Source organism: Hippoglossus stenolepis, chromosome 18 (genome assembly GCF_022539355.2).
Source record: "Hippoglossus stenolepis isolate QCI-W04-F060 chromosome 18, HSTE1.2, whole genome shotgun sequence".
Classification (NCBI taxonomy): domain Eukaryota; kingdom Metazoa; phylum Chordata; class Actinopteri; order Pleuronectiformes; family Pleuronectidae; genus Hippoglossus; species Hippoglossus stenolepis.
The window spans coordinates 18,303,736-18,322,446 of record NC_061500.1 but is presented as its reverse complement, the minus strand read 5'-3'; the positions used below and the strand labels follow the sequence as shown (position 1 = coordinate 18,322,446).

The 18,711-nt window shown below is 37.9% G+C and overlaps 1 protein-coding gene across 3 annotated transcripts in view; it reads right to left on the bottom strand.

Moving 5' to 3' along the window:
• Positions 1-18,711, bottom strand: part of clip1b (CAP-GLY domain containing linker protein 1b) — a 36,686-nt gene that overhangs the window by 5,847 nt on the left and 12,128 nt on the right. For all 3 annotated transcript variants that reach the window (XM_035184168.2, XM_035184170.2, XM_035184169.2), the window contains 6 exons: positions 18,032-18,089; positions 17,826-17,923; positions 14,608-14,682; positions 7,239-7,345; positions 2,629-2,668; positions 2,377-2,420 (listed from right to left, as the gene is read on the bottom strand). In XM_035184168.2, coding sequence (XP_035040059.1) covers positions 2,377-2,420; positions 2,629-2,668; positions 7,239-7,345; positions 14,608-14,682; positions 17,826-17,923; positions 18,032-18,089 — 422 coding nt within the window. The remainder of the gene's footprint in view (positions 1-2,376; positions 2,421-2,628; positions 2,669-7,238; positions 7,346-14,607; positions 14,683-17,825; positions 17,924-18,031; positions 18,090-18,711) is intronic.

Genomic DNA, 18,711 nt, shown 5'->3' with positions numbered 1-18,711 from the left:
GGCTCAACTCCTGTTGTTTGTAATGTGCTATATAAATATATGTGTGTGTCGTTTTTAAATTTTCAGGAGTTTTTGATGAAATTTCACAACCGCAAACTGTTTTAGTTGTTGTTTGTCGTCTTTGTGACTAGAACACATCTCTCGCAGTCTACATGCAGCGCTTCTGGCATAATCAATAACAGATTCCACATTTAGGTTATTGCTATGTTTACACCCACTGAAATGGGATTGATTTTATTAGGCACTGAATTAAATGGGACACTAAAGCTGATAAAAACAATGTTTTTTCTAAGATTTCTTCTTCTTTTTTTTTCATATTCCAAAGAAATGAAAACTAATGACCAGATACAAATCACACAACAAACTAAGGATTCAACACAAATTCACATCCCAGAATCTCCTTTTTGTTGTGGTTCAGCGGGTTCATAGAACAGCCTCCAGAATCAATTACAACAACACAACATAACAACTGGCACAACAACATCTCCCTGACAGGAAAGTGGATGTGCAGCACATCGTTTCACTGCATCACGTCTCCTGTCTTTTTTTAATGTTCACCTGAGAACACACCATCTCCCTCCACATCTACTCCTTCTGCTTCCATTGCACAACAACTCCTCATTTTCCTGTAGTCAAAACCACAGAGCTGTCAGCTTCTCTTCACATCCCGCTGCTGCTTCCATCTTACACCAAATGCACATCCTCCTTCCATTACTGTCCTCTGCTGTCTGCCATACTTCGCTTTCTTTTACTTTCGCTCGCTGCTCTGTAGAAGTGGTGACGTGTTTTAAACTGAGACATTCACAGCTTCCTTTGTTCCCAGACTTAGAAAGGGCTCAAATACGGCACAACAACAACACAATGAGAAATATAGAAACTGAAACCACATTTTAAAACTGTACCTCGAAACGTCCTAACAGATGTGATAAACCTTACTGTCGTTCAAACTAAGAAAACTGTTAATCTGATGCAAGTTTATTGAACAACATTGAATCTACATTGGTCCCTGAAGGGTTGGTTGCTGCTGGACAGATCCACTTCAGATCTGGTTCCCAGTGGGAAAATACCTGGATACGTGAAGCTCTGACACCGATGACTTTTCTCACAAACATGGAGCTAATGTTAGAAGCTTCTTATTTACAGCCAACGCAAGATAAAATGATACGAATTTGGGGATTATATGTTATTTCTTGTGCTCTCCAAGACGCTGACTGGATTGTTTTTAAGTGAAAAGACACATCACTCTGTCACAAACTGTATCTCTACGTCTGCTGACATGTGTTGTTGTAGTTCAACACAGTGGAAACCAAGTGGATGTTTAAGTTATAGTTTTGAAAAGTTTTAGTTAGTTGATAATGATGTAAGCTAAACCTAATGATATATAGTTCAATAAAATGCTTTCAAGATCCCAACCCTATGCCTAGACACTATCTTCAGCAGTGGGTTGGTTTATCTGAAATACAGTGGTGTTTGTCATATTTATTGGTTTTTCAATTTATTTTGGTTGGTGATTTGGCCGTTTTTTTTTCCGTCTTCGCCCCTTAAATATGTGGAGTGCCACAGGGTTCAATTCTGCAACCACTCATTTTTGTCTTAGTCTTTCTTAGGTTTTGATTAAATAAAAAGAAAAACAGAAATATTAAGAGCATTTTTTTACATTTTAGGAAATATGCAAACTCGCTTCCCTGATAAGAGTCAAATAAGAAGATCGTCACAACTCTAATATCTGTTCATTGGATATGAAGTTACAGCCAGCAGCTACTGAAGCTTGGCAGAAAGAATGTTAACAGATGGAAACAGCTAACCTGGCTCTGTCTGAGGGAAACAAAATCCAACTACCAGCTCCTCTAATATTTACTTAGACTCTACTTGTTATTATTGTAGTAATGCAACAATTATTGACCCAAAATTAATTGACAAATATTCTGATAATTTCCCGTCTAAATGATCTTGTTTCAAGATGAGTATTTGCTGCTTTGAGATTAATCCATGAAATATAAAATAGAAATAATAAATAATAAACCACTGCAGGTCGATATAGTTTCTATGCTATTTAACTAGATAAACACAAACAGGATTTAAATCCACATACAGCTAAATTATAGTGTGTTAAAGCTTAATTTAATTTAATTAAAATCAAGCCTTCACACAGAAAGTTGATTCTATTGCACTTGCATTGCTACATTATAAATGTGAGGGATTTACGATTACCAACAACAATCAATCATTTAAAAATATATATCTATATAGCACCAATTTCTATTTTGTACAACTATAACCAGGAAATGACTAAAAGTGACTCCACTAAAGTTAGAGTACATCAGTGCAAGTTAAAAAGTCAGAACCGGACTGAAATAAAAGATAAGATCACATTACCTGCTCTTCATGTCCGGTTGTAGATTGTTGCGATCCTCGTTGTACTGAGAGGCAAACACACACAAATATAGAAGCATTAAACTAGAGGCTTAGCCCGTCTGCGCTTTAGGAGTTCAGCCCCAGCAGGAAGTCTATCCTCACTATGCCAAAACCTATTAATCAAATCACCGTGTCTGGTTTACCAAACCCTTATCTACTATAACAGGATGAAGGAAATAGTTTCTATAATGTGAGACTGGGAAGGGTCATTACCTCGTCGAGAGACTTCTGGGAGGCCAGCTTCAGCTCCTTGCTGAGAGGGAAGACAGAGAAAGGAGAGGTGACTCACTTTTTAAGTCCTTTTAGTGCTGCTCTGAAGCCATCAGGTTTCTAGAATATCTGTGTCACGGTCACTCCAGTATATGCTTAAATCTAAGTCTGCCAGATGTTAGCTGGGTTCACATCTGTTGAACGTGCACACAGACATAACTTGAGCTGTACAGCCACTGTTGTATGATCCAAATAAGTTCTGCATTATGTATGTCAGTAGTAAGGTGCAAATCTTATTTCACATTCGATCATGGACAGTAAAATGCTGTTGTATGTTAGACTCTCTGATCAGTCTGAAGTGTGTGTGTGACAGAGTGAGGGGGTCAGTGTTGAAGATCATGCATCTCATCTCCTAATGGTTCCAAAAAAGCCTTTCATGGTTTCACTGAGAGCTGCAACAAGCAATCAGACATCAACAGGAAAATATTCTACTAATCACTTAACCCACTGAGGTCTTACCGGTCATCCATGAATAAAGCAAATAAGAATAGATCAGAATAGAATAATCCTAATTGTCATAGTACATTGTACAACAAATTTAGCTGTGCACCCCCAAAAACATTATAGTATATAAAAAATAAAGAAGTAGGGAAAGAAAAAAGGAAAGTAAAAACTGCTTACATCCTCTGGTTCTGGTTTAAAAGAGATATATGACTGTGTGCAATTGACGCGGCTTGATTGAATTTTGACTAAATAAAAAATATGAATATGTTAAATATTTCCAGTGGTTTACAAATAGATCAGAAAACCAAAACAAAGAGATGAGGGAGGCTAAAAAGCCACATAGATCTGATATGAGCTGCAGTGTCAGGTGATAACTGTATCTATCTAAAAGATACTGATTACAGCAAACCAAGGAAAATGTACCAGTCCAACTTTTTACAATTTATTCTAGATAAAATACATTTGTATTCCAAACCCAGCTGCATGTGTGTCAAAGGCAAAGTCAGTTAGAAGTACAAGCATCTTGAGTTGATTCACCCGTATAAGTTAATCTACCGCAAAGATCACATTCGGATTCATGATGATACAATCTACAGAGTAATCTTTCAAAAAGACCATCTGTTGGTGTATCTCTGCTGCTTATGTCAACTACTACACTCTCCCTTTGAAACATCTTATAGGCTTTGGTGACTGTAAAATCCACAGTGGTTTATATACTCCTCAGCACTAAGATACAATATGCAAACAACCCCTAGTGAAAAACTCAATCAGGATATTGTAAAGCTGATCGTCTAATCTGTGCATATGATCAGAGTCACATTTATGAGTCTGTATATTTTTGGACGCTGGAACCAGATGATTTGCTGGAGAAATTGAGTTTAGCTCCATGTGGGTCATTGATAGGATTTGTGTCCAATGAGGAACTCTGGAGCTCTGCGTGACTAATATCCCAGTCTGAGCCCGATCTGGGTGAAATATTTAGCTTTCTGATGAATAATTACATTCACCATGCCACTTAAGCATCCTGCACTCTAACACAAGCAGGAGAAGGTCATGTTAGAGGGGGACTTAACTATAAAATGTTTTTTTTTCCTCCTATGTAATGTTTTAGTGTTGAAATGAAATGTCACTGTTCTCCCAGACTTTACCAATTCATAGGTCCACAGAACATAACAAGACAAGTGCTCTATTGCAAAAGACGGACCACAGATTCACACGGAGAAAGAACCAGGTAGGATTCAGCTTTTCCACTTTTAAATGTCACGCTGTTTCATACAAAATCTAAAATTTAACACTGTATATTACTGCAGGTAAAAACTCCATGTTTTGCAAAGAAGCAGAACAGAAAGATTGTCTTCAATTTCTGCACCAATACACATGAAACCACCTGAACAAAAATATTGAAGCTGCATTATTCCTTTGTTTTGGCAGCTTATAGTCAGAAAAAGATTGACATATCATGGCCTGGAACATCAATTGAAAATGAAAAACGTGTGATAGTAATAATATAATGACAAAAACAAAACCAACAATGTGGTAACTAGTCAGTACAATATTACTGAAGTGTATTGCATTCACCTTTTATTTTTATTAATTAGATTATTACCTCAGAATTCTGAGAAAAGGTTTACCCTACCTCAACTCAACAGTCTACTTTGAAATCTTTGAACCAAACATATCCCGCCTGTGTAGGTTGATCTCATTTTATTTTGGTTTGGGTTGGAGACATTGGTGCTTGTGTCTTTAAGTTATATGGAAGCCATTGTTATTTGTCTGCTTTGTGCAGGCACATCAGTACTTGTTCAGACGGAAAGTATAAGGATTATGAGTTCTCATTATTCAGAAAAACTGAGCAGATTTTTTATTTTCTTAGGTAAATGCAAAACACTTCAGCACAATACTTTCTGACTTACTTAACCTGTCTGTGCCACTCAGTGCCAAGTGCAAGGGTTTTTGCTGAAGTCATGTATCTTTAAAAACATCTCACAGTCTTAAAGTTTCATTTATTTTTAAATGGCAAAATCATTTTCTAAATTTTCTCATTGATGTCTTTTAACAGTTTTTGGACAACAATGGAGATCTGAGGTTCTGAGGAAAATGATACATTAGCATAAAATATTTGCAAAATAAAACCACAAATTGAAAGCTAATGGTTTCCTACTTTTAAAAAAGGGTTTCATTGGCTTCCATAGACAAACCCATCAAGATTTGAAATCGAGTAACACAAACGCAGGGAGACAAATTCTGTGCTGCGGTGGATACAGCTGTTCTTTCAGATGCCACAAAAGCCTCATTGATTCCACACAAACAAACACATACAGAAAAACACACACAAACACCCACCCACCCACCCACACAAACACACACCCACACACACACACTGATGTCACTGATAGAGAAGTGGCCATGTTGGAGCCAGGCGGTCCTAGGAGGAGACACAGCAATTACATAACATCAACAGACTGAGGAAGGATGTGCCTCGGAAAGGATGGAGGAACAGTGTTGGTGCAGGACAGGATGGGGGTGGAGGTTGGGGAAATAGAACCGAGCCATAGAGGTGATTCACATGACTCTTAAGTGTACGGACATTTGTTTTTTTTATTATTTAGGCAGGATTACGCACGCAAAGTGCTGCTCCTAAAGGTGGATGAAGCTGGTTTTGTTTCCCTGTAACTAAACACATTTTATGACATGCTCGACTCCATCTGCTGCGACATGGATGCTGTAATTGATGACTCTAATTCAGCCAGTTACATCCAGCTGGAGCTCTGATGTCACAGCTTGGGACACTTATGACTCAGGGGAGGGGTGGCAGGATGACGTTGAGACTCAAAAACACACGCATGGAAACACACCACATACACGCACACACACAGACACACACACACACAACAGATACACACACACAAGGTCTATAAATAGACCTCAACATTAGACTGCAGATCCACCACAAACACAACAATGCAAAGTCAAAACAGGCTGGTAAAAGATGGATTTTTTTTTACCGTGCATCAAAAACCTCATGCTTCAGCTGAACAATCAGCTACTAATTAATATTGCAAAAAATTATTTCCAAGCAAAAACTGTGAAAACAACAAAATTATTTGATAACCTGTCAAGCTTTATTTATTTCTTACGCTGATCTATCCATGAGCTCTTAAAGCATTTTGAAGGGTTTTTCATGGTTATTTTATTTATTAGGTATAAAGTTCCCATGGAATCTGTTTATTCATTATTCAAAGATAATGAAAGCACAAAACACACTCAATCTAAAAAGAATTGTATGGCTTCTGTTTAGTTGTGATACAGGGAAGGTGTATGAATATTAACATAAAATAAACAATGACGATGTGTTTCAAAAGTGATTTTTTCCCCCCATTGATTTATCGATAATATTTTAAAATCCTCTTTATAATGTAATCCACTGCATGTAGATGGGATCATTCCTGTCTAACATTATTACTATGACGTATCACTCAAAGGACTTTTAAATCTGCATTTTAACAGTGTTACCACAAGTGAAAGTAAACTGTGAGGGATTACACAACTCAAGCTGTTTCATGAAGTTAATAATTGATGTTTCAGTCCATACAGAGAGAGATGGAAACCACGTGCATTTGAAAGGATCTTGGCATTTTCAGTCAAGACTTATAGTTTAGAAATGTTTATATAGAGGCCATAACACCCAAGGAGGTGGGAGGTTTACTGAGTATTGTTCTCCACTCCAACATCATGTACACAATCACAAAATAGAAGCATGTAGCTCATTATGGGATTTACACAACGGTTTATAGCATATTTACAAGTGGAAGCGTCTCTCCAGAGAGTTGCAGATGGAGCCACCTTAATACCACATTTGGCATTTCAGTGGTAGACCATTAAAGACACTGTTTACATGTTTGTATTACACTATATGTAATTAAATCAAGCCACGTGTGCACACAGTCCTTTCTTTGTACAGGATTACAGTGGAGCTAGAAAATGCAGACTGGATTTTCTTAATCACCAAATTTTACGACACAGCTGGAATGAACTGGCTGGCGGCAGGGGCAACCTTTATTGGATACACGAGCCAGGAGAAAGACGCATCAATTATCCTGTCTACTTACATTTCCTTGCAGAGGACTCCGATACGCTGGTTTTCTGAGCTGCTCCGCTCCTTCGACAGACTGAGCTCCTCCTGGTAGTTGGAGTTCTGCTGTTTCAAAGCCTCCAGCTGCAGAGGAACAGACACATGGATGAAATGTAAGAGGGTCTGGAAGATACACGCCAGGTAAAGACAACAAAGGACATCACAGGAAGTAGAACTCTTCTCTTTAGCTCAAACCTCATATTATATTCCCAACAAAATGTTGTTAGACCTGAGCATCTTTCAGACAGGATTCATTTCTCTAATGAAGCTGAGTTGATTTCAATAATACCTTTTCCTGTCAGTGATTATAATCCTGCCTAGAGACACATGTGAGCACTATTTTTACCCCACCTTAGTAATAATTAAAGCTATGATTACCCAACTGTTTTTCAGTGAACTCCCAAACACCCCCTTAAAGTTAAATCCCATCCATAGTGATGTCTTGGTATTTTAATAATGGATCTCTGTGGGAACAGGTACTTTATTTTTTTCATCATCTCAGTGGGAATTTTGACTTTTGTGTAAAAATGGACAATATAAAACATGTTTGCTATTCTGAAAGATAAAAACATGCTAACGCCAACATGTTGACATTAGAAGAGCAAGACCCTGTTAAAGCTCATTCAAAGTGCTGTTGTAACGTCAGCGGTACAGGTACTGCTATTCTCTATTGAGGCCTGTATATATGTTAATATCTTGGCAAACTGGCAGCATTAACACATGCAAAGTTAGGTACTACGACATCCTTTCAGCAATTTATCCATTCATGTATAGACAACTATCACTGGATTTCTGTGACACTGAAGAAAACTTAAAAATGTGACAAGCAAGTTCTGAAACATCAACATTCCATCTTAACATAATTTAATCAACCGTTATTCGCAATAAAGATAATGGTATCCTCGAGAAATGCAACTGAATGACATCCACATATTTTTCATGTCTGTGTGTTCAGATTTGATTGAGTTATAACTCAAAGAAGGAAAGTGATTTTTGACTAAAATTCACCTCACACAGTATCTTTGCCTCCCCTCTAACTCTTTCTCGTTTGACTGACAGTGATTAATAAATCAACAACGACCATGAACCCAGTCCCCAGTTGAAGTCTAAACCAATAATTTTAGCTCACATCACAACATCACATTCATAAAATCATTATAAAAAATAGCTTCCATAGAAAAGCTGCAAGTAGATAAGTTGAAATTCTGGACCATTAACCATAATTGCAGGTAGTACATAAAGTACACAATGCCTTAATATTCCTGATGAGTCAGCAGACAACAGTATGGGTTAAATCCACGTGAAGCTAAAAATAAAAGCCCCAGAGGCATCAGTTCATCCTCACCTGAAGCCAAGTTTCTGTTTCTTATCTGACTAAGACGTCTGGGACTCCAAAAACACCAAATAAATCATCGTCTGACTTCAAACTGCTTCTCAGACACGTGCAGCTCTGTGATCCCAGTGGCTTTAACATGGCAACAGTCAATAATTAATTAAAAAGTATGACTTTGAAATCAATGCTTTTGCTGCAACTGGCATCTCATGTGTAACGGTTCACACTGTGAGCCGTCTGCAGCCTGTTTGTGTTCACACATTGTTAAGTGTGTCGTCAGCTGTGTTTTGGAAGCCTCGCACGTGAGTTTCAGTCTTCGTGATGCCTTAATATTCATCCCCAATGTGAGATCTAGACTACAGAGCGGGCTGAAATACACACAAGCACACAGAACCACTTGCACAGGTTATCTGATGCATGCTGAAATATACCGCGAAAACATATGCAAATAAACACAAACATGAAGAATGTACACAGCTTCAATGCTGAGTGAGAATCATAGGCTATAACATGAAAGCTGACTTGAACACAAAGAAAATAATAATTTAAAATAGTTAGTTGCCTCACGTGGAACAGGAGACAAGTTTACCACCTCTTTCTGGTTACAATGCCACTAAAACGCTCTGATATCGCCTGACAGTTCAGTTTGAATCCTATGCTAGAAACTGGCAATCCTACCTGATAGTGAGGCGAGTAGATATTACTGGAGTAACCCTGATGCAGAGCAGCTATGTCCATACCTGCACACAGCTCACCCCTGTTGGATGTCAACTTGATGTCCACCTGCTAAACACAGCAGCGTTGTCACTACACCGCTCTCCCTCTTTAGTCTACACTACAACATGCACAGACTAACACAAGCTGGGCATCAATAAAACATCAGCTCTCATCCCCGCCGTGCACAACTGCGAGAGGCAAATAGAGAGCGTGTTGCCTGAGCAGCCTCCCTCTCCCTCTCTCTCTCTCTCTCCCTCTCGCTCACAGTCGGGTGAAAGAAGCTGAGCACTTCCATTATGTAAGCCTAAATAAGCCCCTCCCTGACTCACCCCCACCACTACCCTGCTCACAGTCTTGATTCCTCACTCTCTGACATTATATGCACACACACACACACGCCTTCATCGCTTCACCTTCCATTCATGGTGAATCACAGAATCTCAAATAGAAGAATCAGCTGCTTTGCTTTCATATTAAAACGTCAGATAAAATCAACAAGACATTCATACTGTACTCTCATGTTTTTCCAATGACACATTTATACTGTTTCTTTTTGTTGACCCTTCCTCCTACAAGCACAATAACATTCAGAGTTCAGAGAGAGCTCAGTAAGTAAACATTATTAATAATCCACTGATTCTTTTCTCAAATAATCAATGATGGGGTCTGAAATTTGAATGTAAAGGTAACATCTTCATGTCTTCTGTTTTGTCCGACAAATATTCCAAAACCCAAATATATTCCATTTACATGTATCACAAATAAAGAACATCTGAGGTACAGCTGGGCAATAAAGCAAGATCAATAATTATTGCAATATAATTTTCCTCAATAGCAACGTAATAAAAGTCCAATACGTAATGTTATAATGTGTATGCATTGTGCAGCACAGGGAGGAGGTATAACACGTAATTGATCTACCTAAGATTAATAAAATGTTTAGCTGTTTATCAAGAGTTTGTCATTCTCTGCACATAAAGCAATTTAAAACCACAACCTTTACTCAGGAGTAAAAATCAGCCCTTAACCTTAAAATAAATAATAATGTGATATTTATATTTAGCCATATCCTCCAGACCTAATCTAAGGAGATAATCAGAGGATGTTTTGTATACTTGCTTAAAAATTACTTTAATGGGTGCCATTAATTTCTGTTGATTTAATCAATCAAAAAAACAGCAGCTATCCACGACTAAGAAGCTGGAATCAGATTTCTTTGCATCTTTGCTTGAAAAAAAATGTCACAATTAAAAGTGTCCCCATTGTAGGGGTTAAGAAGACATCATGAAAATGTAATAATTAAGACATAAACAATAAATCGATTGTCAAAATTGTTGATGACTAATCCCCTGATCAACTGATAGATTAATGCAATTATAGATTCAGCTCCTAATAAAAGTGTCTGAACCGCACAAGACAAGAGGCTGATATCAAGTCATCCATCCATTAACTAAAGCAATGTTCTGTCCACTAGGGCATCATCTCACACACACACACACACACACACACACACACACACACACACACACACACACACACACACACACACACACACACACACACACACACACACACACACACACACACACACACACACACACACACACACACACACACACACACACACACACACACACACACACACACACACACACACAGGTCTGCAAAGCTATCCTTGTTAGGACTGTGTATTTACTTCCATTCATGATGGACAGCCCAACCAAACCTAACGTCTAACCTTAACCATGACCAATTCATGACTAACCCTAACCTTACCTTACCACAATTCACACCTGATCCTAAGAAGGACCACAGAAATTGAGTTTAGCCTCATTAAGACCTGGCTTTGGTGCTGTTAAGGTCAATGTTTATGCTGGAAAAGGTCCTAAAGTAGTGACAAAAATGAGTATACACACATACACACACACGTCTGTATATCTTCTTAGTGAGGACACTCATTGGAATAATGCATTCCCTAGCCCCTTACCCTGACCTTAACCATTGGAACTAAATGCCTAACCCAACCCTAATCTTATCTAAACCTAATTCTAACCCGAAAACCAAGACTTAACCCTGAAACAGCCCATTAAAAGTGGGTGAGAAAGTGAGGACCAGCCAAAATGTCCTCACTCTGTAGGTTCTTGCTCAAACTGGTCCTCACATCTGTACAAGTAAACACACACACACACAAACACAAACACAAACACACACACTGACATGTGCAGGATTACATCACAGGCTACCGCGTCATGGGTAAGTGGAGAGAGGAGGCAGATGTAGCAGCGCCCTGCTGAATAATTGCTCTACAATGATGCATGTGCGTGTGTGTGTGTGTGTGTGTGTGTGTGTGTGTGTGTGTGTGTGTGTGTGTGTGTGTGTGTGTGTGTGTGTGTGCTCGGTTGAAGCTGCAAAAATATTTTTGTAAATTTTTTGATGTGGTCACATTACTCTTACTGCATTCTAGATGCATGGGGATTTAAAATGCATTTCCCAGTTTGTTGTTTGTTCCAGCCATTAAATACTGTTTATGTTATTTTTTGCCATACATGCATCTGTTAATAACTTTTACTCACTGAATGTATTGAACTATTTCCTGGAGAAAGGGATACATTTTCTGTCCATCCTTTTTAAAAGCTTTTTTAAGATTTACAGGTTCACAGTTAAAATTCCAAACTGACAAATATTAAATTAATAAATATCACATCACACTATATGTTAACCTTCTTTATTGAGCATTTAAAAGCTGAATGATTAATTTTATTAAAACACTGTAATGAGGTTGGATGCCAATATAAGGATAATGTGACATTTTTTATTAATGAAGTTATAAATAACTATGACGCATTGGTTTTTTAATAATGGCAATTTTTCATAACCATTATTTTATATATTAATAAAGAATTCATGTATTTATTTAGAAATACTCCCTCTTCATTTCCCATTACAACTGAACAAATTCCCTCTGATTAAGACCATAAGAGGTGAAAGATCCAGATGGAGCTAAACATTTTTGATAATAATAATGCCAGCTAATCATTATTAATAATGATTTGTACATGTGTATAAACAGCTAATAATTGCTCTATATCACACTGTAAGGTTTTCATCGTGTGTATGATTATTTATCTTTGAATATGAATTCAGTGGTATTCATTAACTATTTATGGAGAAATCCTGCTACATGCAACATACTTTCGATAATAAATAAATATGCTCATTAACCACATTAATAAACACTTAGAATGTCGATGTTTCTGTAATGACTCTATGGCAAACAGTACATTTTTAAACTGTTCACACATTCTAAACAAAAGGAGTTAAAGTAAAATGGTTAATGGTTTGCATTTATATAGCAGCTTTTCAGGTGTTGATGACCACTCAAGCTGTTTACAGTACAGTTTTGCCATTTACCAATTCACAAACATACACACATTCATACAGTGCATTTATGTGCAGCACTTTCTCTAACACACATCACTCTATCACACAATACTTTGTATTTTGGGGTTCAGTATCTTGTCCATGGACATGGGCATGCATCAAATCACCAGCCTTCTGCTTTGGGGACGACTCGCTCTACCTACTGCCAGAACTAAAGTTAAGTTTTTTCTTTTTTCAAAATGCTTTGGGGAGGTATTTACACTGTAGTTATATTTGTGCAGCACTTTCTCTGCTGTTTTCACATTCATTCAGTCTCTTAAAGATAAAAACGGTAAAATATTCAAAGTCAGCAACAGCAGGAGAGTACAGCTGCCATGCGGAAATATGGTGCATGAAGAAGATTTATGCCACAAAATGACGAATATATAAACACTCCCAAAGAGGAAGCATGTTTATGTTCTCTCCATAATCTCCTATCCATTTCACTCGCTGTTATGAGGGCGACCATCTGGAGCGCATGGGCAGCTGCTGTCAAAGGAGATCAACGTACAGCAGAGGAGCGGAAGGGCACCAGAGAGCCACAGACTGAATGAGTGGCTGCAGGTGAACAACAGTTTAAAGGAATGGCATGGATTATGATGAAATGATAAAAAGATGGCAGTCGGGGCAGGTGAGACGTGCAGGCTAAGAGGGAAGAGACAGAGAGAGGGAGGCTGACTGCAGTACTCCATGCTTGGGTGATTAAATGCGAGGACTGGGACTGGGACACCGTCACATGCAGTCAGTGTGGGATTCCTGATGCGAATGCGCAACACAAACCCTGCAGGCTACAGATGCTAAACTTGTCTGTGTGCATGTGCAAATCACTTCACAGGGCTGGGGATACACAAAGTAACACATGCACGCGTCCTCTGCCTGCTGAACCAGTTTACACAGGGCTATGGTGAGAGCATTATTTGGTATTAAAAGAGTTTTGAGTGTAATACCACAGCACAAGTATAAGGAATGGATTAAACAATGTTTATCTTCTCAAATAAGCTGCAAACGATAGCATGTCTGGCTAACTAACTAGTTACTTTAAAAGGCCCAGGGGGATTTGATGAGCTAACTACATTAGTTTGTGAGGTTACATGAAACAAACTGCCCCAATCACAGATAAGAAATCTGTTGTGTAGTATATCTCCACAGTGTGGAAGCTGGTTCTAGAGGTTTACACTGCGAATGTTGTGTTATGCCACGTAACACAACATCTGCAGGACAAATCGGCCACTCCTTAACCGAAAAGCCTTTTTTCTTGTTGCATTAAAAATGAATAGCACAATTTAACCTCTGACTTGCTTGTTTGAGTGTGTACGGTAAGCTGAGCAGCGAAATGGGGCTAAGTTAGAAAGACACTGAGAGCCAGAGTCATGACGTTCATATCACTACTGATGTTACTTATTCAGCATTTCTTTAATGGGTCTTTAAGAAAATTACATAATTACTTTGTGAACACAGAAAAGGCCTGTCTGACTTGCAGTTATTAAAGACGTATGAACTAACCACTAACCACAGCTCGCTCATGGTCGCACTTCTTTTGTCGAGTTGTGACATTGTTTTATTAAATAATGATATTACATTCAGCAATGATATTACTAATACTGCTACTGTTGAAAAAGACACTCATCCAAGGCTGGAGTTTAAATAATAAGCGTAGTTATAAATTCCAGTGAGGTTTTTGTTACTTTCCAGAAAGTTGTGATATCGTTTTTTTCTCCATATTGTACTTGTAATACAAAATAACTAGTTTTACACTGAAATACAAGAACACTGTTGATGCTTAATGAGCTATCAGTTGAAGAAGACCAAAGAATAAAAATGTAAAAGTGAAGATTCACAGTCCCTTTTGAAGGTAAATGTTAAACCAGGCACTCACCTCTGTCTCCAGCATCTTATTCTCATTAGTCAGATGCTCAAGTGACAGAGCCGTCCCCTCTGACTTCTCAGTGGCCTGGAGAAGATAATACAGAAAACGTTTTTTAAATGTTTGGCTTTTTCTAAAGACACAACATCCTGTGATCTAGAGAAAACAGGACAACTTTCAATAATTTTCTTTTCTATAATTATAGAAAAAGAGAAAATATTTATGAATTTCATCTGTGGTCTGGCTATTCATATTATTATTTGTCTGTTTATGGGGATTATTTTGGTTTGTTGTGGTGAATTCTGTTGAAAATGGACAATAGACCTTTTTTTAGAATGTAACATTAATTTGAACCAATGTTTTTTTGGCCACTTGGGGGCAGTTGAAACACAGCAGAGGAGTAGCTGTAGATGCGATGCATATTTCCACCTTATCAAGTTGATATAGTTAATTTATTAGCAAACAGATGCTTATTTACGGATTAGGCAGACATCAAACTAAATTAGCATTCATTTGTCGTCGTGTCAATGTTCAACTAACAAATATAAGTCTGATATTCACTCTCTTTTAGCTCTAGTTTGGTCTACTCCAATTCCTGAGAAGAATACAGTGGGGTCCAAAAGGTTCTCTATGCTCCACTATGTTCACCACTATCTATAAATATGGCCTCATCTTTTTGAGCTTTGTCTCTGAAAACAGCTGCCAAAACTGATGGTAATGAGAACAGTGAGAGTGAATCAAAACATGAAATCTGCTCTAAAAATGGAACAAGCTCAAATCCATTAAAATACGCTATGCAGTTCATCTCTATAATCAAAAATAATTCATGTGATCTGTCGCTATCGTTAAATATTGATTGAACAGCAGTTGGTGAATCTGTTTTGCAGCCAGACAGCTAAGCAGCATTATGGAAATTTAAGACATTAACTTACAAGTGTGGACAAATGTATAAATCATCCAAATCACTCTCAAGTTGAAGCCAAAGTCAAGACGTAAAACATTAGCTCTCAAAGAACAGTATTCCATTTATAACCACAAAGGTCAGAGGTCAAATCAATCTTGGCTAAAAAAAGAAACAAGGCTCTTCACTGAGTCTCAAGATTGTTCAGTTTCCCTTTCACACCCAGTAGGGAAACAAAATACTGTCTTATAACAGCAGACTCTAGTATTTGTATTAGTATAAAAGCAGAGGACCTGTATAATGAGTGGATGCCATGTATGCACTGCTGTTCAAATTCAATAGCTGAGGTTTCAGCCTGTATTGATCCTAAGTGACGGCATGGAGAATCTTTCTGCTGCTAAGACGTCCGACATGTGCAGAAACACTGACTACTAGAAATGTACGAGCATAAATACTAAATGAGTTGAAGCAGCGTGTTCCTGTATTTCCTTTATATAAGCGATGACTTCATACAAGAACACAAACAAACAGAGTTTATTATGCACAAATTCCGATCAGTTTTGGTTACTAGGGATTTCATATATTCGTGTTGTCTTCTTTGTTTTTTTTTAATGCAAGTATGCAATGTCATGTTCTTCTGTGTATAAGTCACTCTTGAGCAACATTTGCATCCTAATTTGATGACAGATGTGAGGTTGTCTGCTCATGTTGGCAGACAATCTCAATCACAAACCATATTCCTTTTTCTGAGTTTCAAACTCTTATTATTTAATATTTGTTTCCCTCTGAAAAAAGGTCTTCAGGGATTTTGGTCTGCCCAATATAGTGAACATGTCCGAATTTCTCACCTCATAAAAAATCAGCAAAACTGCATTAATGCCTAAAAGCTGCATTGTTTGCATTAAAACTATTATTGACCAACAGTCAATATTTCACCTCTGTCGTCTGTGTTATTCTGACAAACCCCTGTTAAGCAATATAAAACATCTTAGAGATACCTCCACTTGACATGATTTAATGGATGATTCTGAAAACTTGATTATTCATACAATGCTTTCATTGTGTAAGTGTAACAATTAAGTTGTGTTGATAGGCATCCACAGCTGATAGACTTTGCGTAAAGCTTTAATCAAAAAAAGAAAAGTGGCCGTATTATTTTATCCACATGGGAATGAGTGCAATGTGTGCATGCGTGTAAGTAATGTTTTAACAACACAAAATTAGCCTGAGGAGAGAGTCGGATTTGGAGCGAGAAACTTTCTTTAACTCCGTAAGAAAGCATTCTGGAGAGGTAGGATTAGTTCAGTAGGGATTATTAAAAGTGCCAAAAACGTTTAAAATTAGCAAAATCCGAGCAATTACTTTTCCATTTCCTTCTACAGAATGCCAACACTAATTTGCTTTACTCAGACTGAGCTACCTTGGTGGGAGTCTGCAAATGCCAACACACTGATTCATCGTCTACATACAGCATTATTCAAGCTGCAGTCGGAGGCCGGGACAGAAGAGACGGAAGCAAGATTAGCTCTCAGGCTCTTTTCTGTGCACTGCACGTACAACAATAAGAAGACTGGTTACACGAGGACAAGATATTTTCACGAGTGTTGTTGTACCAGTATCGTGCACTGAGTTGTTATACCAGCGGATTACTGTGCTACATAAACTGAAAACTCACAACATGCAGCGGTAGAAAAAACAAATATGTAAATAAATACTCTTTTACAAGCAGAAGACCTGCATTCAAAATGTATTTAAATAGTAAAGTAAAAGTACTTATTTCACAGTAAAAGAGTATCATGACATTATTACATTTTGGATACAGATGCATAATTGCTTCTGCAGAATTTTATTCAACTAGCTGCTCGGGGTTCAACTTCAACTTTTAAGGTGGCGCTGCTTTTGACGACTTTGTATATAGTTATGAAGTTTTAATGCCCACATTTTATTCAAAGATTGATTTATTTTCGTTATTCTTAGATTTTTCCATGATATATCGGATCATTTTATGTCTAGAGAGGAAAGTCTCTTTGTTGAGACTGTTACTAACACATAGGCATCTAAAACATGAAAGGCTGCTTTCTTGTTAGAGGTCACAATCACAAAAAAGCCACTAGTTGTATTTTAGATAATGTATCAAATTCTATTTTAGGTCAGTTTAAGCTATTGTAGTTTTTTTATGTAAAATCCCCAAAAAATGAAAAGTTACAGCTGCCAAATAATAAGTGAAGTAAAAGGTGTAAAGTTGCAAATAATGGAAATATTCAAGTTAAGTCCAAGTACTTTAAAGTACAGCACTTGAGTAACTGTACCAAGTGATTTGTAAACCTACCTGTGTCAGCTGGACCTTCAGCTCCTTCTCTCTGCACTTGCTCTCCTCTTTCAGGGTCTTAGAGTCTTTCTTCAACTGCTCCACACTCTGCTCCAATTCTAAAGGAAACAGAAGGTCATCAACTGTAATAACAATCTTGAAGCAGAAATAGATCACCTACTATTTAGTCGGCATAAAGATGGTAGATATACTGTATGTCTGTTTACCTTGCATGGTCTTTGCTGTCCTCCTGTTTTCCTCCTCGGCTATCTCAAGCGTTTGTCTCTGAAATGGAGAAACATCAGCTTGACTATGAGATAATCACTTACATGGCAACATTCTTGTTCCTTGAGCTAAGCGGGCAGTAATGAGCGAATCCAGAGAACATGCAAAGTTTGTGGATGAAATAACTCTCTTAATGAGGCCACTTTCTCGATGCCCATGAGCAAAACACCTCACGGTGAAAAAATCTCCAGTTACAGACGTGCATTTCTTATTGGAAGCGTGCTTGTCGTGTTATATAGCCATTTTCATGCCTTCGCAATTGGGTCCGGACTTTCTCCAGGGTTTGACTTTTACTCATGAACAATGCAGCAGGAGATACTCAGCTCAGACCCGTTCACAACAACACTGAAATCTCTGGAGTGTTCAGGTGAAAGATGGTGCAGAAGGCAGAGGCAGGATGTAACATATTAATTTCACAAGTTTTTGTTTACAGCAAACTGAAAAGCTCTCTTGCCATCTTCATCAGTGTCTTCAATGCTTTTTCATCGTGAGATAGTTTCTGAGGTAGAACTTTTTTCATTCTTGTGTCTGTGGCGTGTTAGCATGTCTGAGTAGGCAGTCCATCATATGTGTCCCAGGACATATTTGCATTCACACAGCAAAAAGAATGTGGCCACATGTG